Genomic DNA, 26,896 nt, shown 5'->3' with positions numbered 1-26,896 from the left:
GACTCAATCAGCACGCCTCCGACTCAATCAGCACGCCTCCGACTCAATCAGCACACCTCCGACTCAATCAGCACGCCTTCAACTCAATCATCAAGTTTGCAGACGACACAACAGTAGTAGGCCTGATTACCAACATTGACGAGACAGCCTACAGGGAGGGAGGAGGTGAGGGCCCTGGCAGAGTGGGTCCAGGAAAATAACCTCTCCCTTAATGTCAACAAAATGAAGGAGCTGATCGTGGACTTCAGGAAACAGCAGAGGGAACAGGTCCATATCCACATTGACGGGACCGCAGTGGAGAAGGTGGAAAGCTTCAAGTTCCTTGGCGTACACATCAGTGACAATCTGAAATGGTCCACCCACACAGACAGTGTGGTGAAGAAGGAGGCTGAAGAAATTCAGCTTGGCCCCTAAGACACTCAGACATGTTTACAGATGCACAATTGAGAGCATCCTGTCTGGCTGTATCACCGCCTGGTACGGCAACTGCACCACCCGCAATCGCAGGGCTCTCCAGAGGGTGGTACGGTCTGCCCTACGCATCACCACGGGCTCACTGCCGGACTTCCAGGACACCTACAGCACCYGATGTCACAAGAAGGCCAAATAGATAATCAAGGACATCAACCACCTGAGCCACGGCCTGTTCATCCCGCTATCATCCAGAAGGTGAGGTCAGTACAGGTGCATCAAAGCTGGGACCGAGAGACTGAAAAACAGCTTCTATCTCAAGGCCATCAGACTGTTAAATAGCCATCACTAGCCGGTTACCACCCGGTTACTCAACCCTGCACCTTAGAGGCTGCTGCCCTATCTACATAGACATGGAATCTCTGGCCACTTTAATAATGGAACACTAGTCACTTTAATGTTTACATACTGCTTTACTCATCTCATATGTATATACTGTATTCTATTCTACTGTATTTTAGTCAATGCCACTCCGACATTGCTCGTCCTAATATTTGTATATTTCATAATTCCATTCTTTTACTTTTAGAGATGTATATTGTTGTGAATTGTTAGATACTACTGCACTGTTGGAGCTATGAACACAAGCATTTCGCTACACCCGCAATAACATCTGCTAAATATGTGTATTTGATTGATTTGATGGCAGTTCTGTAGCTAGCCAACAAGCTAGCAAGGGATTGCAAACAGGTTAGCATAACTGTAGCCCCCCCCAAAAATGTGTTTTTCTCAACAGCATTTATGAGCCCAGCAAACACGTTCCTCACACGCTAGGAACGTATTTCCCCCAACTTTATAATGAGAAGGTGCCTCTCGCTCCCATAACACAGACTTGTGGGCATAGTGCTGATGAAGTCGCCCATTGTACGCTCTTTCGGTAGCCTGATTGCGTCCAGACAGGAGAAATCTGCACCCAATGTGTCAGAAGGTGGGCAGCCAGATCTGAACACAATCAGACTGCAATGTGAATTTTGTGCACCTGTCTTTTCAATGCGATCTTTGTATTCTGATAGCAGAAGTCGCATGTAAATGTCAAGTGTAGACACGGCCTTACCCAGTTGCCTGAAGTGAGATCCCATGTCACGGTGGAAGCTATGATCAACCTGGGCTCATAGCATTTCATATTATTCTGTATGTAAATCCGAGACGCTCCGTTTAGTATGTTACGCTTTGTACGGTTACATAAGGCAAATGGTTACTTAAGGCAAAAACGAAAGTAGGGTGGTTGGTTTGGGTGGATGGGTGGGCGTATAATGTGAACGTCTAGCAACCTGAAGGTTGCGAGTTTGAATCTCATCATGGACAACTTTAGCATTTTAGCAAATTATACAACTTTTCAATGACTTACTACTTTTTAGCTACTGTGCAACTACTTACCATGTTAGCTAACCCTTCCCCTAACCCAGACCGTAACCTTTTAAGCTAACCCATGCCCTAATCAGAACCCTAACTCCTTAACCTAACTCCTAAACTTAACCCTAACCCCTAGCGAGCTAGATAATGTTAGCCACCTAGCTAGAATTCGTAACATATTGCATCGTTTGCAAATTCGTAACATATTGTACGTTTTTACTTGTACCCCTTTTTCTCCCCAATTGGTAGTTACAGTCTTGTCCTATCGCTGCAACTCCCTTATGGGCTCGGGAGAGGCGAAGGTCAAGAGACATGTGTCCTCAGAAACATGACCCTGCCAAGCTACACTGCTTCTTGACACACTGCTCACTTAACCCGGAAGCCAGCCGCACCAATATGTCGGAGGAAACACCGTCCACACGGCCCGCCACAAGGATTCGCTCGAGCACGATGGGACAAGGCTGGTCAAACCCTCCCTTAACTCGGACGATGCTGGGCCAATTGTGCGCTGCCTCATTTATATTTCACCCTCTTAAATGTTTCACAACACCTGCAGATCTGCAGTCCACATTTATTTATCTGAGGGGACTAGCTCTACTCATCCATAACTTTTTACTTATCAACCTAGAACTAACTAAAGCCACTGCTTCTATTGTTTGGGGACAATGTGGTTAAAGTTTGGCCCTGGCCAGGCAAAAAGTACTTGGCTGAGAATGTGAAAATATGACTGACTCATATTATAATGCATGAGACCAACAGAAAGTACTTTTGTCCTGCTGGTAAAGGTGGCAGTTTGTCTGTGAAGGCTATGCATCACCATTAAGTGTCAGCCTGGTACTGGGATTCCACTTTGTGCTGATTGCACTGATACTGAGTCAGATAAAGGTCAGGTTTCATTGTTGTGGAAACATTTACTTTTGGATATTATCATTAGCAACATAATGACTAGTCTTATACAATGTCTGACATTAGACTATTATAGGACTTTTTGCCTTCACAAATGCTTAGTTTCTCCTCCATTATTGCTTGTTATTCCTTTTGTATTGACTTACCCCTCACCCAGTCAATCAAACTAGGGCAATTATCATGTCAAGTACAGAAGGCTACACCACCTACAGCATGAAAAACAAACACCCATACTGGACTGTACATACACTATGTACACAAACACTCACACCCCCTTCACACACCCCACAATTCAATGGCAGATTTTTTAAGTCTGTATGTCCTGCCCCTATCATGTTCTTGTCCTGATCCAGTTTAATATTTTATCTGACAACATGTCTTCTTCAGTATGTACAATGATAGTTGACAAGTATGTCCACATTGCCAAACAAATATGTAAATGTACACGTTAGTGTGTACTGTAAGCTTAGTGTGCTTAGTGGGTACTGTAGCTTAGTATGTAATGTAGCTTAGTGTGTACTGTAAGCTTAGTGTGTACTGTAGCTTAGTGTAGCTTAGTGTGTACTGTAGCTTAGTGTAGCTTAGTGTGTTACTGTAGCTTAGGTGTGTACTGTAGCTTAGTTTGTAGCTTAGTGTGTACTGTAGCTTAGTGTAGCTTAGTGTGTACTGTAGCTTAGTGTGTACTGTAGCTTTGTGTGTACTTAGCTTTGTGTTGTTACTGCTAGCTTAGTGTAGCTTAGTGTGTACGGTAGCTTAGTGTGTACTGTAGCGTAGTGTGTACTGTAGCTTAGGTGTAGCTTAGTGTGTTACTGTAGCTTAGTGTGTACTGTAGCTTAGTATGCTTGTGTAATGTAGCTTAGTATGTAATGTAGCTTAGTGTGTACTGCAGCTTAGTGTACTGTAGCTTAGTGTGTACTAGTAGCTTAGTGTAGCTTAGTGGTGTACTGTAGCTAGTGTTAGCTTAGCTGTGTACTGGTAGCTTAGTGTGTACTCTAGCTTAGTGTTAGCTTAGTGTGTACTGTAGGCTTAGTGTGTGTACTGTAAGCTTAGTGTGTACTGTAGCTTAGTGTGCTTAGTGTGTACTGTAGCTTTGTGTGTACTCTAGCTTAGTTGTAGCCTTTAGTGTGTACTGTAGCTTAGTGTGTACTGTAGCTTAGTGTAGCTTAGTGTGTACTGTAGCTTAGTGTAGCTTAGTGTGTACTGTAGCTTAGTGTGTACTGTAGCTTAGTGTAGCTTAGTGTGTACTGTAGCTTTGTGTGTACTGTAGCTTAGTGTAGCTTAGTGTGTACTGTAGCTTAGTGTGTACTGCAGCTTAGTGTAGCTTAGTGTGTACTGTAGCTTACTGTGATCTGTAGCTTACTGAACTGTAGCTTAGTGTGTACTGTAGCTTAGTGTAGCTTAGTGTGTACTGTAGCTTAGTGTGTACTGCAGCTTAGTGTAGCTTACTGTGATCTGTAGCTTACTGTGATCTGTAGCTTACTGTGAACTGTAGCTTAGTGTGTACTGTAGCTTAGTGTTCAGTGATGCCACAATCTTGTTTTGAAGTGATACAAAGCTTCTTTTTGCACTAGCATGCAACCCGTGTTCGGTCTCAATGTGGGTGTCAAATCACATTATTATGTTGACCAACCCGTTCCATAGTCGAGAACAGAACAGGATAGAACATATTCCCAGCAGGTATTTTAGGTTGGAGCCACTGGCCAAGAATCTAGCCGATTTCATTTTATTGGAATTCCAGGCAACCTGAGAAGTGGGTCTCACCCAAATGTGAAGATTAGAAAATATTATGCTTGTGATGCTAAGGAAGCCTGCACTACCCTTCTTACAATAAGATCCAGATTAAGTTAATGCAGACTCCTCCCAAGAAATGTAATATAATTTATTCTGATGAAGGAGTTGTATGTATTTTCTATACTGTACAATGTTTTTATCTACAGTATGTGTGTCAGGCATACAGCACCCTCAGGACTATTGTAACAACATGACAATAGTCCTTTAAGAATGAGGAGGACAGTGATTTGTGAAAGTACAATTAACATTCATTACCCCTCTGAATCATTGTTTCCCCTCAGTGAGGGGAAACAATTCTCTTTTCTGAGAAAGAGGAAGTTGCTTTAAGAGTTTTCTTGGTTCTGTAAAGGAACCACATGGGGCTTTCCTTCAAAATTAACACAATATCAGTGAAAAAGTACTGCTGTAAACTAATCCATGACGTTATTTCTATCAACCATGTCTACTAAAGTACTTGGGTGGGTTTCGCTGAAAGATTCATCCTATACATAGACAAGGTTGAAGGTTTAAGTTGAAAGTGGCTGAGAATGATAGTGATTGACTTGTTTGTTTTTGCTTGCTTGCTGTTTGTATAACAAGCTATTCTAACTCAAATTACAAATATGCCTATCTTGTGATGCAGAGAGAGGTCACYCATCAGTTGTTTTCAAACCAGCTCTATTTCCAGTAACAGCACTGGGGTTCCTGGGATGTAAGTTGGGTTGTGTAGACCAATCCTGGTGAGAAATAGACAGAGGTCCCTGGAAAGATGAGTAAGAGGCCTGGATTCCTGCAGCTCCACTAGGAGACTGGGGTGGACCCTGTCAGAGGCCTATCTGTGGTCAGGGGGTTTCAGGGCCTCTGGTGAACTGGGTGTTGAGCTAGAGTGTGTCCCAAAATAGCACCCTATTCCCTACATAGTGCACTACGTTTGACTAGAGCTTTGGACATCTGATCATGTACTGTCAGCCTAGCAGGGGGTAAACTTTAATGTGCGATCAGATGCACAGGAGAGGAGACATCTGCAGAAGKTTTTTTTAGACATCCCACTAACCTAGTTCCCAACAATCATTTAAAGGTCATCAACCCCTTAGTTATATTGACCGCTGGGCCTCTTCACTGGTCTTAGAGCATACTGTAGGAGTTCAAAAGCAAGACTAAGGCCAAATTCCCCCAAATATTTCATGTCAGAAGTTGGTTTGTGTACCAAGACACATAGTACCATCTACTGGCATAAACTGAGAATAGCAGGCTGGGAGTTTCTTTCATTCACATCCACGGTGGATCATTTGATCATAAGAATAGAGCCATTCGAACCCATCTGGTCTCAGAAAGTCACCTGAAGCATAAGATGTCTTTAGGAAGTCCTGATTTTTATCTCCATCTCTTCATTGAAAGACTCAATCATGGACACTCTTACTGACAGTTATGGCTGCTTCGCATGCTGTATTGTTGTCTCTATCTTCATGCCCTTTGTGCTGTTGTCTGTGCCCAATAATGTTTGTACCATGTTTGTGCTGCTACCATGTTGTGCTGCTTCCATAATGTGTTGTCATGTGTTGCTGCCATGCAATGTTGTCTTAGGTCTCTCTTTATGTAGTGTTGTGGTGTGTTTTGCCCTATATATATATATATATATATATTTTTTTTTATCCCAGCACCAGTCCCCACAGGAGGCCTTTTGGTAGGCCGTCATTGTAAATAAGATGTTGTTCTTAACTGACTTGCCTAGTTAAATAAAATAAAATCCTTGCATACATACATACATACATACATACATACATACATACATACATACATACATACATACATACATACATACATACATACATACATACATACATACATACATACATACATACATACCTTGTCCGAAAGACAGGTGCGCCACGCAATCAATATGGATCAAGTTGAGTTTGTGGTCAGGAAATGCAGGACTGGCACCGATCCATACAAGTGCCACTTTAGCAGGTGGCCTGAGATATTTAGAGAAACTGCTACTCCCCAACCCATTTTCTGTACTATAGTGTTTACGTACTGCCATAGAAATAGAATGAATAGAAAGGGCGTCTCCATTCAAGTCAATGATGGCATAATGGGTGGACATGTTAGCCATTTTGAGTGCACCCATGCCTAGGTTGAAGATGACAAAGGTTAAGACAACGGGATTCTAAATATCCCATAACTCTTTGCAACAATGGGACCAGCTATGGTAGCTAGCACTGGTAGCTAGCAACGGTGCTGGTCCCAGATTTGTGATGACGTTGTCTTAACCTATATAGGAAGTTAAATCAGGAAGTGTACCCTTCAATCTGTGCGGTGATGTATTGAGCCAGCTCAACTGACATTACAAAAAATATATTCCATTGCATGAGCCTCGTCAGTTGGCATCATTTGAATGAACATTCTACATTACCATTGAAATGATTGCATCACAATACCAGGCAGCCATTGTGAGAGTACCCATTAGTTTACATTTCACATTACCAGGGTTAGAGCTTCCAAGTCCATTCTATTCATTCTATTTCTATGTGTACTGCACTGTCTCTCTTTGTTAGAAAGCAAACAAACATGAAATATTCATGTTGTTGACAGTGCTCCCGTCTCTTGGGTTACCGCCTGTATTACAATGGTTGATTATAGTAGATTGAGACGGCTGGATTGTGAGAAGTATTGTTAAAAAGGCCAGCTCCTTTAGACAGCTGTTCTAGCACTGGTCCTTCGAGCCAGATCATTTCTAGAATAGCTGTATGAAGCTGGCTTTTTAACGAGCACAATACCTTAAACACAAWTCTATTGTTTTTGTAGTGTAATTTGGCCAAATCCAGCAATTCCACAGAACAACAGTGAATGGATAATAAGGGACAGCAGCCAGACTAACTCTCACCTCTGTTTCGTTCTTTTCAGAGTGGACAAGACCTTCTCCAGGGCCAGAAGCATATGGTGAGTTGCTCATCTTCTGATTCTGTGTCATGTAGAATCAGCTACAATACGTTCTAATCGAATGTACAGTGCATTCAGAAACTATTCAGACCCCTTCCCTTATTCCACATTTTGTTACGTTACAGCCTTATTCTAAAATGGATTCAATTAATTGTATTCCTCATCAATCTACACACAATACCCCATAATGACAAAATGAAAATATGTTTTTTTTTTAAATACAGTAATACCGTATTTATATAACCATTCACACCCTTTGCTATGAGACTCGAAATTCATGAGCTATGAGGCTCAGATCCATCCTGTTTCCATTGATCATCCTGGAGATGTTTCTACAACTTGATTGGAGTCCACCTGTAGTAAATTCAATTGATTGGACATGATTTGGAAAGGCTCACACCTGTCTACAGTGCCTTGCAAAAGTATTCATCCCCCTCTGCGTTTTTCCTATTTGGTTGCATTACAACCTGTAATTTAAATTGATTTTTATTTGGATTTCATGTAATGGACATATGCAAAATAGTCCAAATTGGTGAAGTGAAATGAAAAAAATTACTTGTTTAAATGATTATTATTATTTTTTTAAACAGAAAGTGGTGCATGCATATGTATTCACCCCCTTTGTTATGAAGCCCCTAAATAAGAGCTGGTGCAACCAATTGCCTTCAGAAATCACATAATTAGTTAAACAAAGTCCACCTGTGTGCAATCTAAGTTTCACATGATCTGTCACGTTATCTCAGTATATATACACCTGTTCTGAAAGGCCCCAGAATCTGCAACACCTCTAAGCAAGGTGCACCACCAAGCAAGCAGCACCATGAAGACCAAGGAGCTTTCCAAACAGGTCAGGGACAAAGTTGTGGAGAAKTACAGATCAGGGTTGGGTTATAAATAAATATCAGAATCTTTGAACATCCCACGGAGCACCATTATATCCATTATTTTAAAAAGGGAAAGAATATGGCACTACAACAAACCTGCCAAGAGAGGGCCGCACACCAAAACTCACAGACCAGGCAAGGAAGGCATTAATCAGAGAGGCAATAAAGAGACCAAAGATACCCCTGAAGGAGCTGCAAAGCTCCACAGCGGAGATTGGAGTATCTGTCCATAGGACCACTTTAAGCCGTACTCTCCACAGAGCTGGGCTTTACGGAGGAGTGGCCAGAAAAGCCATTGCTTTTGGTGTTCGCCAAAAGGCATGTGGGAGACTCTCCAAACATATGGAAGAAGGTACTCTGGTCAGACTAAAATTGAGCTTTTTGGCCATCAAGGTCAACACTATATCTGGCGCAAACCCAACACYTCTCATCACCCTGAGAACACTATCCCAACAGTGAAGCATGGTGGTGGCAGCATCATGCTGTGGGCATGTGTTTCCATCGGCAGGGACTGGGAAACTGGTTAGAATTGAAGGAATGATGGATGGTGCTAAATACAGGGAAATTCTTGAGGAAAAGCTGTTTCAGTCTTCCAGAGATTTGAGACTGGGACAGAGGTTCACCTTCCAGCAAGACAATGACCCTAAGCATACTACTAAAGCAACAGTCGAGTGGTTTAAGGGGAAACATTTAAATGTCTTGGAATGGCCCAGTCAAAGCCCAGACCTCAATCCAATTGAGAATCTGTGGTATGACTTAAAGATTGCTGTACACCAGCGGAACCCATCCAACTTGAAGGAGCTGGAGCAGTTTTGCCTTGAAGAATGTACAAAAATCCCAGTGGCTAGATGTGCCAAGCTTATAGAGACATGCCCAAAGAGACTTGCAGCTGTAATTGCTGCAAAAGGTGGCTCTGCAAAGTATTGACTTTGGGGGGTGAATAGTTATGCACACTTACATTTTCTGTTTTTTTTGTCTTATAAAAAATATTTTGCATCTTCAAAATGGTAGACATGTTGTGTAAATCAAATGATACAAACCCCCCAAAAATCAATTTAAATTCCAGGTTGTAAGGCAACAAAATAGGAAAAATGCCAAGGGGGGTGAAGACTTTCGCAAGCCACTGTATATAAGGTCCCACAGTTGACAGTGCATGTCAGAACAAAAACCAAGCAATGAGGTCGAAGGAATTGTCCGTAGAGCTCCGAGACAAGATTGTGTCAAGGCACAGATCTGAGTAAGGGTACCAAAACATTTCTGCAGCATTGAAGGTCCCCAAGAACACAGTGGCCTCCATCATTCTTAAATGGAAGAAGTTTGGCCAGACGGAAGCCGCTACTCAGTAAAAGGCACAGGATAGCCCGCTTGGAGTTTGCCAAAAGGCACCTAAAGACTCTGACCATGAGAAACAAGATTCTCTGGTCTGATGAAACCAAGATTAAACTCTTTAGCCTGAATGCCAGGGGTCACATCTGGACGGAACCGGGCACAATCCCTACGGCGAAGCATGGTGGTGGCAGCATCATGCTGTGGGGATGTTTTTCAGTGGCAGGGATTGGGAGACTAGTCAGGATCGAGGGGAAGAAGGAATGGATCAAAGTACAGAGAGATCGTTGATGAAAACCCTGCTCCAGAGCACTCAGGACTTCAGACTGGGGAGAAGATTCACCTTCCAACAGGACAATGACCCTAAGCACACAGCCAAAACAACTCAGGAGTGGCTTTTGAAACAAGTCTCTGAATGTCCTTGAATAGCCCAAGCAGAGCAAGGATTTGAACCCAATCGAACATCTCTGGAGAGACCTGAAAATAGCTGTGCAGCGACGCTCCCCATCCAATCTGATAGAGCTTGAGAGGATCTGCAGAGAAGAAGGAGATGATTGTGGACTACATGAAAAAGAGGACCGAGCACACCCCCATTCTCATCGACGGGGCTTCAGAGGAGCAGGTTGAGAGCTTCAAGTTCCTTGGTGTCCACATCACCAAGATCTAAGATAGTCGTGAAGAGGGCACAACAAAACCTATTCCCCCTCAGGAGACTGAAAAGATTTGGCATGGGTCATGAGACCCTCAAAAGGTTCTACAGCTGCACCATCGAGAGCATCCTGACTGGTTGCATCACTGCCTGGTATGGCAACTGCTCGGCCTCCAACCGCAAGGCACTACAGAGGGTAGTGCGAACAGCCCAGTACATCACTGGGGCCAGGCCTCCTGMCATCAAGGACCTCTATACCAGGCAGTGTCAGAGGAAGATCCTAAAAATTGTCCAAGACTCCAGCCACCCTAGTCTTAGACTGTTCTCTCTGCTACCGCACGGCATGCGATACCGGAGTGCCAAGTCTAGGTCCAAGAGGCTTCTAAACAGCTTTTATCCCCAAGCCATAAGACTCCTGAACACCTAATCAAGTGGATACCTAGACTATTTGCATTGCCCCCCTCCCTATTTAACATCGTTGCTACTCTCTGTTGTTATCATCTATGCATAGTCACTTTAATATCTCCACCTACATGAACACTCAGCAAAAAAAGAAACGTCACTTTTTCAGGACCCTGTCTTTCAAAGATAATTCATAAAAATCCAAGTAACTTCACAAATCTTCATTCTAAAGGGTTTAAACACTTTTTCCCATGCATGATCAATGAACAATAAATGAACATGCACCTGTGGAACGGTCGTTAACTGCCTACAGTCTGTAAGCTGTTAGTGTCTTAAGGTCACAGTTATGAAAACTTAGGACACTAAAGAGGCCTTTCTACTGACTCTGAAAACACCAAAAGAAAGATGCCCAGGGGCCCTGCTCATCTGTGTGAATGTGCCCTAGGCATGCTGCAAGGAGGCATGAGGACTGCAGATGTCACCAGGGCAATAAATTGCAATGTCCGTACTGTGAGACGCCTAAGACAGCGCTACAGGGAGACAGGACGGACAGCTGACCTGCACAGGATTGGTACGTCCGAACATCACACCTGCGGGACAGGTACAGGATGGCAACAACAACTGCCCGAGTAACACCAGGAACGCACAATCCCTTCATCAGTGCTCAGACTGTCCGCAGTAGGCTGAGAGAGGCTGGACTGAGGGCTTGTAGGCCTGTTGTAAGGCAGGTCCTCACCAGACATCACCGGCAACATCGCCGCCTATGGGCACAAACCCACTGTTGCTGGACCAGACRGGACTGGCAAAAAGTGCTCTTCACTGACGAGTCGCGGTTTTGTTTCACCAGGAGTGATGGTCGGATTCGTGTTTATCGTTGAAGGAATGAGCGTTACACCATTACACCGAGGCCTGTACACTGGAGCGGGATTGATTTGGAGGTGGAGGGTCCGTCATGGTCTGGGGCGGTGTGTCACAGCATCATCGGACTGAGCTTGTTGTCATTGCAGGCAATCTCAACGCTGTGCATTACAGGGAAGACATCCTCCTCCCTCATGTGGTACCCTTCCTGCAGCCTCATCCTGACATGACCCTCCAGGATGACAATGCCACCAGCCATACTGCTCGTTCTGTGCGTGATTTCCTGCAAGACAGGAATGTCAGTGTTCTGCCATGGCCAGCGAAGAGCCCGGATCTCAATCCCATTGAGCACGTCTGGGACCTGTTGGATCGGAGGGTGAGGGCTAGGGCTAGGGCTAGGGCCATTCCCCCCCAGAGTGCCTTGGTGGAAGAGTGGGGTAACAGCAAGAACTGGTGAATCTGAAACAGTCCATGAGGAGGAGATGCACTGCAGTATTTAATGCAGCTGGTGGCCACACCAGATACTGACTGTTACTTTTGATTTTGACCCCCCCTTTGTTCAGGGACACATTATTAAATTTTTGTTAGTCACATGTCTGTGGAACTTGTTCAGTTTGTCTGTTGAATCTTGTTATGTTCACACAAATATTTACAAATAAACGCAGTTGACAATGAGAGGACGTTTCTTTTTTTGCTGAGTTTACATATTACCTCAACTAAACGGTGCCCCCGCACATTGACTCTGTACCGGTACCCCCCTGTATATAGTCTCGCTATTGTTATTTTACTGCTGCTCTTTAATTACTTGTTACTATTATTTCTTAATCTTATCCGTATTTTTTTTAAATTGCATTGTTGGTTGGGGGCTTGTAAGTAAGCATTTCACTCTAAGGTCTGCACTGTTGTATTCGGCACATGTGACTAATAACATTTGATTTGATTTGAAGAATGGGAGAAAGTGCCAAGCTTTTAGCGTCTTACCCAAGAAGACTGAAGGTTATAATCGCTGCCAAAGGTGCTTCAACAAAGTAATGAGTCAAGGGTCTGAATACTTATGTAAATGTCAATTTCATTTTTATTATTATTTTTTTTACATTTGCCAACATTTCTAAAAACCTGTTTTTGTTTTGTCGTTATAGGGTATTGTGTGTAGATTGATGATGGGGGGGACAATTTAATCAATTTTAGAATAAGGCTGTAATATAACAAAATGTGGAAAAAATCAAGGGGTCTGGAATACTTTCCGAGTACACTGTATGCCATTTAGCAGACGCTTTTCTTCAAAGCGACTTACAGGCATGCATGTATACATTTGTACGTATGGGTGGTCCCAGGAATCAAACCCACTATCCTGGCATTGCAAGTGCTATGCTCTACCAACTGAGCTACAGAGGACCACATTGTCCATAAGTTGCAGTATATTTATAGTGATACACTATATATACAAAAGTATATGGACACCCCTTCAAATTAGTGGATTAGGCTATTTTAGCCACAACCACTGCTGACAGGTATATAAAATGGAGCACACAGGCATGTAATCATCATAGACAAACATTAGCAGTAAAATGGCCTTACTGAAGCGCTCAGTGACATTCAACATGGCACCATCATAGGATGCCACCTTTCCAACAAGTCAGTTCGTCAAATTTCAGCTCTGCTAGTGCTGCCCCGGTTAACTGTAAGTGCTGTTATTGTGAAGTGGAATCATCTAGGAGCAACAACGGCTCCTAGCTTCATGAAATGGGTTTCCATGGCCAAGCAGCCGCACACAAGCTTAAGATCACCATGCGCAATGCCAAGCGTCGGCTGGAGTGGTGTAAAGCTCGCCGCCATTGGACTCTCGTGCAGTGGAGACGCGTTCTCTGGAGTGATGATTCACGCATCATCATCTGGGAGTCCGATGGATTTATCTGGGTTTGGCGGATGCCAGGAGAACACTACCTGCCCCAATATATAGTGCCAACTGTAAAGTTTGGTGGAGGAGGAATAATGGTCTGGGGCTGTTTTTCGTGGTTCGAGCTAGGCCCCTTAGTTCCAATGAAGGGAAATATTAACGCTACATCATATAATGACATTCTAGACGATTCTGTGCTTCCAACTTTGTGGCAACAGTTTAGGGAAATGGTTTCTCGAGATCGGTGTGGAAGAACTTGACTGGCCTGCACAGAGCCCTGACCTCAACCCCATCAAACATCTTTGGGATGAATTGGAATGCCGACTGCGAGCCAGGCCTAATCGCCCAATCTCACTCATGCTCTTGTGCTAAATGGAAGCAAGTCCCTGCAGCAATATTCTAACATCTAGTGGAAAGCCTTCCCAGTAGACAGGAGGCTGTTATAGCAGCAAAGGGGGGACCAACTCCTAATTAATGCCCATGATTTTGCAATGAGATGTTCGACGAGCAGGTCTCCACATACTTTTGGTCATGTAGTGTACATACAGGTGAATGAAAAGTAAGGCGTTTGGCTCTCTATAGGGCATTCAGTTTGTGAGACACTAGTGAGACACTAGTAATATGATACGAATTTGAACAGTATCACTTAAGAGGCAACAGAGTAAGCAAGATAAATGAGCCACAGAGAGACGACGAACATGGGACACTGTCCCGCCCAATCGCTCTCCCTGCCTGCAGTCCCCCTCCCAGGTCCCGTTGCCACAGTAACTGCAGGCAGGCACTGCCTAACTGTTCTGCAGTGTTGGCAGGATAGGGTGGTGCTGATGCGCAGGCAAGGTGAGGCTGAGGCTCTGTTCTGATGCGGAGTGGACCTGGCACCGGCACTGCAGACACACAGACAGGAGCAGATGGAGCACACCTCTCCCTGGCTGTCCTGAAGGTTGAAAGGCAGCACTGGATGTCCTGGATGTCAGCCCGACCTCCAACCCTCTCTCTCTAGGTGACCGCACCAGGATAGTGCCTCTCTACCTTGTCCCTGTGAGAGTACGCCCTCAGGACCCTCCATTCTCTGCCTTGTTGAGCCAGGCCTGCATTACTCAACACTACCTGGAACACAGGAGGAAAGGGGAGTGGGACCGGTACTTCCTGACACTGCAGAGCACGTAATGCAAGGATGGAGTCAGACAATTCGGGAATACAGTGTTATTTTAAGTTTCTGTTGTAATACATATAGCTGAATGTAATTTGGTGGTCAATAGTAGCCTTGCGTTGGTCTGCGCAACCTCTTTCTTTGGGCTGAAGAATTCCTTGGTAGACCAGATCAACCCTTGGAACAAAAAGCATGGCCAACTGGGCGGAGCATAGTTGAAAGTTGAATGACACAGGCTGTACCTGGTATCAGCTATCCTCAAAGCCCTTTCTCAACGTCTCTCCAATGTGGGAAAAAAAATGAATTGCTAACAAAGCCAAGGGGATCGTCTGGCTGCATTTACATTTCAGGCTTGGACAGAGGACTTCCAGAAAGTTTGTTTTGTAGGCCCACATAGAGGTCTTGTTGCAGGAAGCCAGCCTGCTGAAACATCACACAGTACAAGGTATTATAGAGAAGCCTAGTGCTTCTCTATTACCCTCTAACAAGGACAATAAAAGCACAAGACACCAACATGCCTTGCTCACCTTTCCGAATTGGAAGGCCAAAAAAATTCTGGTGAGTTTACCTTTCGTTTGTGCGATAGAAAGGAATTCTTCCATTGTTTTTGCATGTAGAAATAGCAAGGGCATTTGCTGTGCATAATCACATATTGATAAGGGTATTTGTTGACCCACTTCACTTGGGATAAGCCTGAAGATGCCAGATTTAGAATTTACCAAGTGCAGATAACCTTGTGTTCAGACCTTTGATTGGCCCATTGGCAAACCATATCAGCAAATTGGAATTTCATTAGAAGCAGATGCTGCTAAAATACTAGCGTGATTTTCTCTACTTCTTCATAATGGTGCCAGTTTTTATTTCTCAGGTAGACGGCTTACTTCCTCCAACAGATATTTGGGATAAATGGCACTTTTGTTGATTTGCAATCTCCTCTGTGACCAGTCTGTTTCTCCCTGTCGGTCTTCCCTTTGAGTTATTTAGGTTAGTGCCTGTACCTACCTGAGACATTAGCATTAATACTGAGCTGTGCAGTGAAGACAGTTTGAGAGTGATTAGCTCCCCTCATGCTGTATGGGCTCATTAGCATTGACTGTGGAACCAGGATTCAGCCCTCTGTGTTTGCTCAATGTCATGTACTGCATAGGACGGCTCAAGGCTTACAAGGGCTCAGGTCAATCTATATCACTATGAAGTGCAACCAAAATGTTTAGATCTGTTATGGACAAAGTGAGGTTGGTTTCACTTAGCTGTGTCTATGTTCTTCCTATATCCCTCTGCAATGTGAAAGAGTATGTAGAGTAGAGTGATTGCAAACACCCTGAAGGGAATGAGAAGTTAGATAAAGGACAGAGCCAGTCTGTGAACGATCTACTGTACATGCTTTCATCTCCCTTTATCATTCCTGCTGCTACTGCTGGATTTGAATAATCCTCTGGGAAACATGTGAATAACTCACAAGATATTATCATGGTCATCCACATTTTTACTTGTTATCAGACAAGGTCTTAGAATGAGCACTTGTGTCACAGAAACAGCTGGACCCCCTTTAACCTGTGGCCGTCTCTCTAAAAGCCCCTGAAAGGGATAGCAGTAATTGGTTGGAATCCCATGTTGGTTGGTAAGCTGACAGGGGAGAAAGATGGAAGATAGAGGATGAAGGGAGAAAGATAGGGGAGGAAGATGGAGAATGAAGGGAGCAAGATGGAGAATGAAGGGAGCAAGAATGGAGAATGAAGGAGCAAGATGGAGAATGAAGGGAGCAAGATGGAGAATGAAGGGAGCCAAGATGGAGAATGAAGGGAGGAAGGAAGATAGAGAATGAAGGGAGGGAGGAAGATAGAGAATGAAGGGAGGGGGAAGATAGAGAATGAAGGGAGGGGGGAAGATAGAGAATGAAGGGAGGGGGGAAGATAGAGAATGAAGGGAGGGGGGAAGATAGAGAATGACGGGAGGGGGAAGATAGAGAATGAAGGGAGGGGGAAGATAGAGAATGAAGGGAGGGGGAGATAGAGAATGAAGGAGGGGGGAAGATAGAGAATGAAGGGAGGGAGGAAGATAGAGAATGAAGGGAGGAAGATAGGGGAGGAAGATGAAGGATGGAAGATGGAGGAGGAAGATGGAGAGGATGAAGGGAGGAAGATAAGGGATGAATATGAAGGGATGAAGGGAGGAAGATGGAGTGGAGAGTGGAGTGCCTGAGGTGTTGTGTAAGAAGCTTCTCCCCTACCTCCCTCACCCTCCCTCCTAGACTACACTCCTCTCCTCCGTCCATGGAGCTAGGGGATTAATGTGCCAGCCAGCCTGACATTGTGTAACTTCCTCTCCACGGTGACTCCATCCATTAGACTAACTCCTCATGTGCTGGACCCTGAGCCTCAACCAGGGCCATCCATGCCTCAGCTCCCCCCAGAGAGACCTCACACAGGCAGGCTACTCCTGCAGATACACTCACTATCAATACAGGCCGCAGGGCCCAAGGTTTACACAACCACAACCTCTCTCTCAAGGAAGGATACTGATTCTTGGAATCGGTTTTACAGGGGAACAAAAAATGTCATGCCCGTTGTCAAATGATCTGTTTCAATGTATGTCTAAATGAGCAGAAACTGCTAAACTGCTAATTTGTTGAGGCATAATTCACAATATTACACTACAGGCACGGTGGTTTAGAAAAGGGTGTTGTATGGGTGGTGTATGCTGTGACTTTGCCTGTGGTTGTATGCCCTCTAGTGGCCAAGTGTACCCTACCCAATGGATTCAGCCTCTAGCTTGAAAGTCTAAAAGATTTGTATTCAGGAAATTGATTTTGTCATTCTGTTCTGTGAACACCCACTGCTGAACCCTCCCTGTGTTTAGGGTAAACTGAGGTTAGAGATGTCATTGTGCACGCTCCTCTATTTGTGTACTCTCCAGGACCAATGAAGAGGCCCAGCAGTCACTGAGTATGTAACCCAGGCTTACAGATGTAGGAACTTAATTTGATCACCCTCTTGCAGGAGAACTTTCCTACAGTGCAAGACTTTTAAAACGTGTTGTATTTGAGGTTTAAAAAGGCTTCCACTTTTTCAATTTTGGCCTTTTCCCTTAYGAAAAATGTATTAACCACTACAAATATTTCCATGAATTATAATCCACATAATAATTCACTTTCTCCTGTTGTGGCAAACTGGTTCAAATTAAGATGTTACCTTGCATGTGCACACTCCTCTGTGCATGTAGCTAGCTGAGTTCTCTGGCTGGCAGAAAGAGGGGGACAGGGGGGAGAACACTGTCATACCCAATCAGCCAAGACCTTCTATCGGTCTCCTTCAGCCCGCTGTCTGTCCTGTCTGACTAAATATAGCAAGAGAGAAACAAGCTAACCCCCTGGTTCTAACTTCTCACAGACACACCAGTCCAAATACAGTCAATCAAATTGATTTATAAAGCCCTTTTTACATCAGCAGATGTCACAAAGTCCTATACAGAAACCCAGCCTAAAACCCCAAAGAGCAAGCAATGCAGATGTAGAAGCACGGTGGCTAAGAAAAACTCCCTAGAAAGACCAGAACCTAGTAAGAAACCTAGAGAGGAACCAGGCTATGAGGGGTGACCAGTCCTCTTCTGGTTGTGCCGGTGGAGATTATAAGAGTACATGGTCATTAAGGCCAGATTGTTCTTCAATATGTTAAAAAGTTCATAGATGACCAGCAGGGTCAAATAATAATCCCAGTGGTTATAGAGGGTGCAACAGTTAAACACCTTGAGTAAATAAATGTCAGTTGGATTTTCTTAAACGAACATTCAGAGGTCAAGCAAGACACCAGGTGTGGTAATCTTGACAGAGAACTTTGTTCTTTTCTCATTTGATATCGAGTTTGAATTTGTCACATTAGAAGAAGTAATTTGGTAGCCTTTTGGGCAGTTTAGTCTTATTTTCCCCTTTAAAGCGACAATCAACAGTTGAAACAATAACAAAGGTATCCCTGCCTCTGTTTCAGTAAAAAGCTACGGGATGGGGCTGGAGAAATTATAGTTTTAACCATGTATTGAATTGTGAGGCTATATAGTGTTTGTTTAAATGTTCTTTATTTGGAGTAAAACAAATGTATATTTGGGGTTATGATGGGGTACGACAGTTGAACTAAGCTCATGAAGCATTTCTAAGTTATATTCTTCAAGAATCAATGGGTGCATATCATTAATTTATAAGTCAAAAATGTATGTAACAACTGCAGATTGCCCCTTTAATATTATTGTCCTGTGTGTTAACATCTTTGAACATGTACACACTTCCTATATGATATTTTTATTTAAACCATTGAGACCTGGGTCTCTTTCACAAGGGAGCCCTGCACATACAATTCGTAGACAAATCAAATGTAAATTYGATTATTACGCTAAAATACAGTACAACAAGCAATCAAGAGAAACACATTCCTCAGCAAATAGTTCTCCAATCAATATTTGTAATTGTCCAAGCGGCATCAGAGCATCCAATTGCAGTGTATTTTGCAGTTGGTTCCAACAATGAGGAGATTTAAAACTGAAGGCGGATTTACCTAATTCGGTGGAGACCCAAGGAACTTCAAGAGTTAACCAACCCTGTGAGCAGGTCTGGTATCTCATGTTTTTTTATACTTGAACAACAAAGTTAGATAAGTTGGCCTTCCACATTAAGGTCCTTTAAGGACATCTGTGATGTGTGTGGATTGTTAAACAGCATACAATAGGATGTCCTTTGTGGGAAGGCTAGATACAGGAGAATTTGTGTTTTAAGCCAACAGAGGCCAGACACTGAGCTGAGGTTAGATGATTCCAGTACATTTTACACTCTAGTTCCTGTTTAGAGGAGCTTTAAAGACATGCTCCAGTACTTTGGCAACTAAGAAAGTATTTTTTAAACATCCCACTTTGGGAGTGTGTAGTTCATACATGCATAATCTATAAGCAGAATTACTGCCATACATTGCAGGGCGGGCCCAACAGCTCAGTGGACACAGCAGAGAGCGCAAGACAGAGAACAATGACTTGATGCACATATCTGTACATATCTGTGTAACAGTTTAGCTTCCGTCCCTCTCCTCGCCCCTACCTGGGCTCGAATCAGGGACCCTCTGCACACATCGACAACAGCCACCCTCGAAGCATYGTTACCCATCGCGCCCCAAAAGCCACAGCCCTTGCAGAGCAAGGGGAACAACTACTTCAAGGTCTCAGAGCGAGTGACATCACCGATTGAAAATATATTAGCGCACACCCCGCAAACTAGCTAGCCATTTCACATCGGTTACATCTGCACATATGTGAAGTAGTACACAATTTTCTGAGATCACTTTGCTAAAAAGTATTCCAAAGTACTGGAGAATCTCTAAGTATCTACATGGGGATGTAATCCATTTTCCTGCACTATGCTGCAGAGATTTTCTCTTCCTATTTTGTTATTGTTATCTGATTGACAGACTGACAGACAGCACTCAGTGATAACGAGGGAGGATCCACGTTTTCTAGCAGAATAATACATCACAACAGAGAGATACAAGTGACTGTTTTTGTTTCCCACTATTGTTTAAAAGGCATCATGGTGATTTCCCTAGGGTGTTATTTTCCAGGAATATCTGGGCAGGCAGGCAGGGAGGGAGGGAGGCAGCTGCAGTGAAAGCATTGGGGATTGGGAATCTAAAGCTGCAAGAGAGGATATGGTTTATTGAGAATCACCTGCTATTTTGAATGCATACTAATGATACAGGCAACTGTCAGCGGGAGGCAAAGGTAAATAAGGTGCATGTTAGGATGCTGGTCTCACACAACACTTTGCTCACAAATGGAATACTTTACTTAGTCATTCAACATATCGAAAGAGCTAACATTTTGAAAGAGCAAAAGTTTGTATTTTGTCTTCCAACAGATTGTCATTGTTGCATGACTTACAGTGGCCCCATTTGTATATATTTGAAAGCACAAGAGTCATGCTTCAAGCTTTCCCAGACTGTGCTATGTTTGCCATTGCAGCCAAACACTTTAACTCTTGATAAGGATTAAGGGAACTGTTTCCTTATCGTTAAATGACAGGCCAAATGGACTTTTGGGCTTTTGTTGAGGAACCAATTAAGAATGACTCTCTGTCAGACTAATCTGCCTTTTGACTGCGGTCCAATATTAGCAAGATCTGCTGTCTCTTAAGGCTAGAAGTCGTCTTCATTTGGAAGGGGAGATTATGGTCTTAAAACGCACTATGCTGCCAGAGGAGAATGTTGAGAATGATGCACTTTTAGTAGGATATGCAATTCATCATATCTGCCTAGAGGTGACCTGTGTGTCACATTGCTCTGAGCGGATGGGATAGGACATAGTATGCTAGCGCGTGTGATGCCTGTGACACATGATGCCTGGCTCCGTGCAGAATAAACACACTGAGAGACGAATACTATTGCACCCATGATGAGTACTTGAATTGTAATGTTTACAATAAAAGAAACTCATAAATGTGCGTGCGCATCATCTTTTGAAACACACACACACACACACACACACACACACATACACACACACACAGGAGACAGTGATGCATCATCTCAGCTCCCATCCCTCTGAAATTGTACCCATTCCGGCCAGCTCTATCACACTGCCTGGGGGCTGGGGTGGGGGTGAAGATTTCAAGGGCCCCTGAAGGGAGCAGGTGAATCTCAGTCCACAACACATATGGACTGCTCCTGTCTGTGGCTGTTAGAGGGAAAAGGAAGGACAGGGTAGTACAGGAGTGACTGGTGGCAGCCAGACCAGACCAGAGCAGACCGGACCAAACCAGAGCAGGGCAGCAGGTGATGTTGTCATGTGACCTATTTAGAACAGATTAAGCCAGAGGCTGACTGAAAACATCTGAGCTACTCATTGTCATGATGCTAATGTATTAGAGGAATGGGGTGAACATGGGGACCATGGAGGACATGCAGAACATCTGCTACATACATTTAAAATGTGTGTAGAAGACTTCCTCCTTATATTTATATATCAGTGTTTTGGGGGGGGGGTGCTTGATTGAAATGCTTGTTGACCCCGGAAGGGAATAAGGAATTAGAGATAATCTACAGTGATGTTGGACCAAATAGTGTAGTGTGGGCCGGCCATTCGTTGGTCCAATTCCTCCCGAGGTGATGCTGGAGCGTGTTACCTTGCCTGGGCTGGGATGTTCAATCCCTCCTTCTCTCATTGACCTTTAATACACAACATTCATACATACTGTACATGATGTCCCATCTGTTCTCTCACCTCCCTGGCCCCTTCACAGCAGGGTCATCTGGGCTGAGGGAGGGATGGGGGGGATGTAGTGACGGAGGGAGGGAGGACAGGCTATCACACCACTCAAACCCCTAATCAACATGAATAGACCATCTGTTATCCTAGGCAGAGCAATATGAACACTGTAATAGTTAATCTATCAACTGTGATAGATCACATTGATCATACTGGAAGATGTAGAGAGCAGCTGACCTGCTCATTCCTTCAGTTTTATCAAAGCTTGAAGTGGTAAAATGTATCCAGTTTTTCCTGTGAGAAATACAGTATCTCATCACATGTAAGCTCTCTATGAGAAAAGAGCAGCTGAGAGAGATTGAGCGTTTAGCAGCCCATCAGTTCTGTAATACTGAGGTCTGATTTGTTGGCATGTTTTCCATGCCTCAGATCCCGTGTGTGATGTGTCTGTGATGGGGTTGTAAACCCGGGCCAGGCCGSGCAGGCTGCTCTGGGGTCAACGGATGGTCACACGCAGCTAGCCACCCAGAGACAGATCTCACAGATCCATCCATCCACGCAATACACTTCTCCTGCCTCTCTCTGACACCAGCAAATGAGACACAGAAAGCCAGAAGGTAACATAGTGGTTCCTTCATCGTTTTCCCACAGCTCATAAATTGACAAACCTGCAGTGTGGCACRTTTTTACATACAGTCTGTCAATATTCATCTATACTTCCCCATACAATGAAGTGGGGTTCAGGATCAGATATCTTGTTGTTGGTGCTCAGCCAACTGTGTACATATTCCAGAGGATGACTCAATCTGGCTGTGGGGAGCCTGCCAGTGCAGGGCTACTTTTCCTAAAGCCCAGAATGGCTGGCTGCTGCTGCTGGAAGGAAGACATGAAGGAAGACAAGTCTGGCACAGACTTTTTAACCAAGTCTCAGTAATAATAAAAATTATACGTGTTGGTTTGAGAAGCCAGAATTACAATAAGATCCATTTTCACAATCAAAGTGGTGGAAAAAGTACCCAATTGACATACTTTAGTAAAAGTAAATATACCTTAATAGAAATTGACTCAAGTAAAAGTGAAAGTCACCCAAGTATACTTAAGTATCAAAAGTAAATGTAATTGATAAAATATTCTTAAGTATCAAAAGTAAAAGTAAAATTCAAATGATTTACATTAAGCAAAATCAGACAGCACCATTTTCTTTTTTTWATGTATTTTTCTTTTTATGGGCAGCCAGRGGAACACTTCAACACTCAGACATAATTTACAAATAAAGCATTTGTGTTTAGTGAGTCCTCTGGATCAGAGGGAGTAGGGATGACCAGGGATGTTCTCTTGATAAGTGCGTGAATTTGATCATTTTCCTGTCCTGCTAAGCATTCAAAATGTAACGAGTACTTTTGGCTGTCAGGGAAAATGTATGCAGTAAAAAGTACATTATTTTTTTACATTAATGTAGTGAAGTAAAAGTAAAAGACCCATCTGGTTGCACTTAGTGGRACTATCATTTGTTTTTCAAGAGGACAATGACCCAACACACCTCCAGGCTGTGTAAGGGCTATTTGACCAAGAATGAGAGTGATGGAGTGTTGCATCAGATGACCTTGCCTCCACAATCACCCAACCTCAACCCAATTGAGATGGTTTGGGATGAGTTGGACCGCAGAGTGAAGGAAAAGCAGTGCTCAGCATATGTGGGAACTCGTTCAAAGGGTGACTACTTTGAAGGTTCTGAAATATAAAATATATTTTGGATTTGTTTAACCCTTTTTTGTTTACGACATGATTCCATATGTGTTATTTCATAGTTTTGATGTCTTCACTATTATTATACAGTGTAGAAAGAAAAACCCTTGAATGAGTAGGTGTGTCCGAACTTTTGACTGGTACTGTATATGTACTGAGCGTGTCTGATGCTCTGCAAAAAAAGAAACGTCCCTTTTTCAGGACCCTGTCTTTCAAAGATACTTTGTAAAAATCATAATAATTTCACAACGTGTAAATGGTTTTAATACTGTTTCCCATGCTTGTTCAATGAACCATAAACAATGAATGAACATGCACCTGTGGAACGGTCGTTAAGACACTAACAGCTTACAGGTAGGCAAGTAAGGTCACAGTTATGAAAACTTAGGACACTAAAGAAGCCTTTCTACTGACTCTGAAAAACACCAAAAGAAAGAGGCCCAGGGTTCCTGCTCATCTGCGTGAATATGCCTTGCAATGTCCATACTGTGAGACGCCTAAGACAGCGCTACAGGGAGACAGGACAGACAGCTGATCATCCTCGCAGTAGCAGACCACGTGTAACAACACCTGCACAGGATCGGTACATCYGAACATCACACCTGCGGGACAGGTACAGGATGGCAACAACAACTGCCCGAGTTACACCGGGAATGCACAATCCCTCCGTCAGTGCTCAGTGCTCAGACTGTCCGCAATAGGCTGAGAGAGGCTGGACTGAGGGCTTGTAGGCCTGTTGTAAGGCAGGTCCTCACCAGACATCACCGGCAACAACGTTGCCTATGGGCACAAACCCACCGTTGCTGKACCAGACAGGACTGGCAAAAAGTGCTCTTCACTGATGAGTCGCGGTTTTGTCTCACCAGGAGTGATGGTCAGATTCCCGATGACCCTCCAGCGTGACAATGCCACCAGCCATACTACTCGTTCTGCTCGTTCTGTTCCCAACCCTTCTCCTCTCGCTACTGCTGACCTTTGCAGATTCTGCCAATATGCTCCTGAAGTTGGCAGTAATAGGCTACACCGGGGGTCAGCAACCTTTTCCATTTGGAGTGCCAATTTATTTTACAATTGCATGCCAATTATGATTTTCATATGCACATTTTCGTGGAACAATTTCATTYATTTTACAATAGTCTTTGTATCTCAAAATCATTGTCATGTGGTTCATTGAAATTCTATCTAAATGAAAATGATGCAAATCTACATTGCATCAAATATTGTGGGCCCTCAGTTTCCCACACCAGTGAGCTCGGGACAGACACAGCTGTTGGCTATTTGTGCAAGGGATAAGAAGAAATAAGGTATTTTATGACATTTTTCCCTTTGATGCCGAGTGGTAGAAATACATTGAGGAACTATTGTCATTCTCAATGGATTCTATTAACACGCTTTGTTTACTTGCTGTTTGAAGTGAAGAAAAAATGACTTTGTTTAGACAATCATAAATACTATTAGACATCCCCAAATGGGCATATTTATAGGCCTACATTAGCATGCAGGCCAGGTAGCCTAGGCCTGCTTCTTTACTGGTGATATATGTTATGTGGAATTGATAGACACTAACAATCAAAGGGCAAACAATTCACACAATGAAGTTATGAAACAATGAATGCGAACGAAATGGCAGGAAAGAGACGTGCCTTTGTGCATCTTAGCCACACTCCCCTTCTTCTTGGACCACGGAATCCTCAATGAATAGTCCACTTTTTTTTTGCAACTGTTTGACTAAAACAATCTCGGTTGTATTGACCAAACAATCGACCAGTCAAATAAACAGGGTCAGCCCTAAGAGGGATGTTGTCGCCCGGTTGTTTGATGTTGGCGATTACCTGCCTGGCATCGGGGTCTCCAGGACCAGAGCAGAGTCCTGGGGCCTGACAGTCCCGTTCCAGCGGTGCAAATCTTTTTACCAGGCGGAGCGACTCCTCCAAGGCAGGAAAGGGGCGGCAGGCAGGGCCTAGTGGTTAGAGCGTTGGGCTAGTAACCGAAAAGTTGCAAGTTCAAATCCCCGAGCTGACAAGGTACAAATGYCGTTCTGCCCCTGAACAAGGCAGGTAACCCACTGTTCCTAGGCCGTCATTGAAAATAAGAATTTGTTTATAACTGACTTGCCTAGTTAAATAATAAAAAATATATATAAAAAAAGAAGAAGAAAAAAAAGGAAAGGCTCCCTCGGGCCCTTTCACCTAACCACCTCTGCCCAGTATTTGTGGTGAAGTGGAGTCGATTGAGCCAACCTGTTCTGAGAACTGGGACAGATTGACTTCGACCAACTCTCCACCACCTTGGGCGAGAGACATGTTCAGCGACGAGATATGTTTAGCCTGGGCTATAGCTACATTGGTGAACTCACCAATGAGAGTCTCCTTATTGTTCAGGTTAGCTGGGGAATGCCCCTCTGCAGCCGCCCGATATCATCCATCATCCGGTCACAACAAAGGCACATTTTCCAGACACCCCTGTCCCGTATGCTGTCTGTCCTTCTGGTTAGTGAACATCTCACAGCGGTAGCATTCGACACTCAATGGTTGGCCATTGATATCCATTGGATTGCTGTCGGTAGCCATAAAGCTAAAGAACAAAGCAGGCTAGCCACAGCTAGCAGCCCTATAGCTTAAAGTCCAGTAAGGCGGTGTGTTCCATGAATAGCTCAAATAGGCTACAAAAACAAACAAAAAGACGAGTGCATCGGTTCGGACCTGTACAGGCCGTCGGTCGATACACTCAAGTAAGTAAAATATAAAATAGCCTATAAATTAGGATAAAATAGCTCACAGACAAGTTGAACTACTCACTCCAAACATAACTTGCGTCATCCCAGAATGCAATGCTGGGGAATATTATGATGGCACCTTGTGATCTTCCATCAGAGTGTGAAGGCTTTGAATGACGTAGAGACCATGTTGGTACAGTAGGTGAGGTYAGAGGTCAGAGAATAAGAGAAGAGAGGGAAAGAGAGAAACAGCGAGAGTCCTCCCAACTCCAATTGAATAAGCTGGGCATTGTTAGAGCTGTTCATGCTGAATGGACAGTAAATCTTTTGTTCACTTTTATTCTGGCATTGGGAAGTAAATCTGTGAGGATTACTTTTTGTAATGATTACTACAATACACAATTTTAAAGACTCTAATCCTTTATCTCTCCTAGCATACCAAACACTACTAATACGATGAATCCTACTCCTGCATGACTGTGCTTCAAGGCACACGTTTTAGTGAAAGCAGGTCCACTTGGTCCTTGACTCAGACTATGGGAAGAACAGAAAGGTCAGTGCACTCACTGGCAGACAGGTCAGACAGTGC

General features: G+C 43.7%; 1 protein-coding gene across 7 annotated transcripts in view; it reads left to right on the top strand.

Moving 5' to 3' along the window:
- LOC111966629 (rap1 GTPase-activating protein 1-like) overlaps nt 1-26,896 on the top strand; it is a 112,672-nt gene that overhangs the window by 37,454 nt on the left and 48,322 nt on the right. For all 7 annotated transcript variants that reach the window (XM_023991456.3, XM_023991452.3, XM_023991453.3 and 4 more), the window contains exon 2: nt 7,408-7,443. Coding sequence is in view for 6 of the 7 variants with exons in the window: in XM_023991452.3 (XP_023847220.1) it covers nt 7,408-7,443 (36 nt within the window). In the remaining variant the exon portion in view is untranslated. The remainder of the gene's footprint in view (nt 1-7,407; nt 7,444-26,896) is intronic.

This window comes from Salvelinus sp. IW2-2015, linkage group LG7, assembly GCF_002910315.2.
Source record: "Salvelinus sp. IW2-2015 linkage group LG7, ASM291031v2, whole genome shotgun sequence".
NCBI lineage: Eukaryota > Metazoa > Chordata > Actinopteri > Salmoniformes > Salmonidae > Salvelinus > Salvelinus sp. IW2-2015.
Note: the sequence above shows the minus strand (reverse complement) of the source record. Positions and strands in the feature narration are given on the sequence as shown.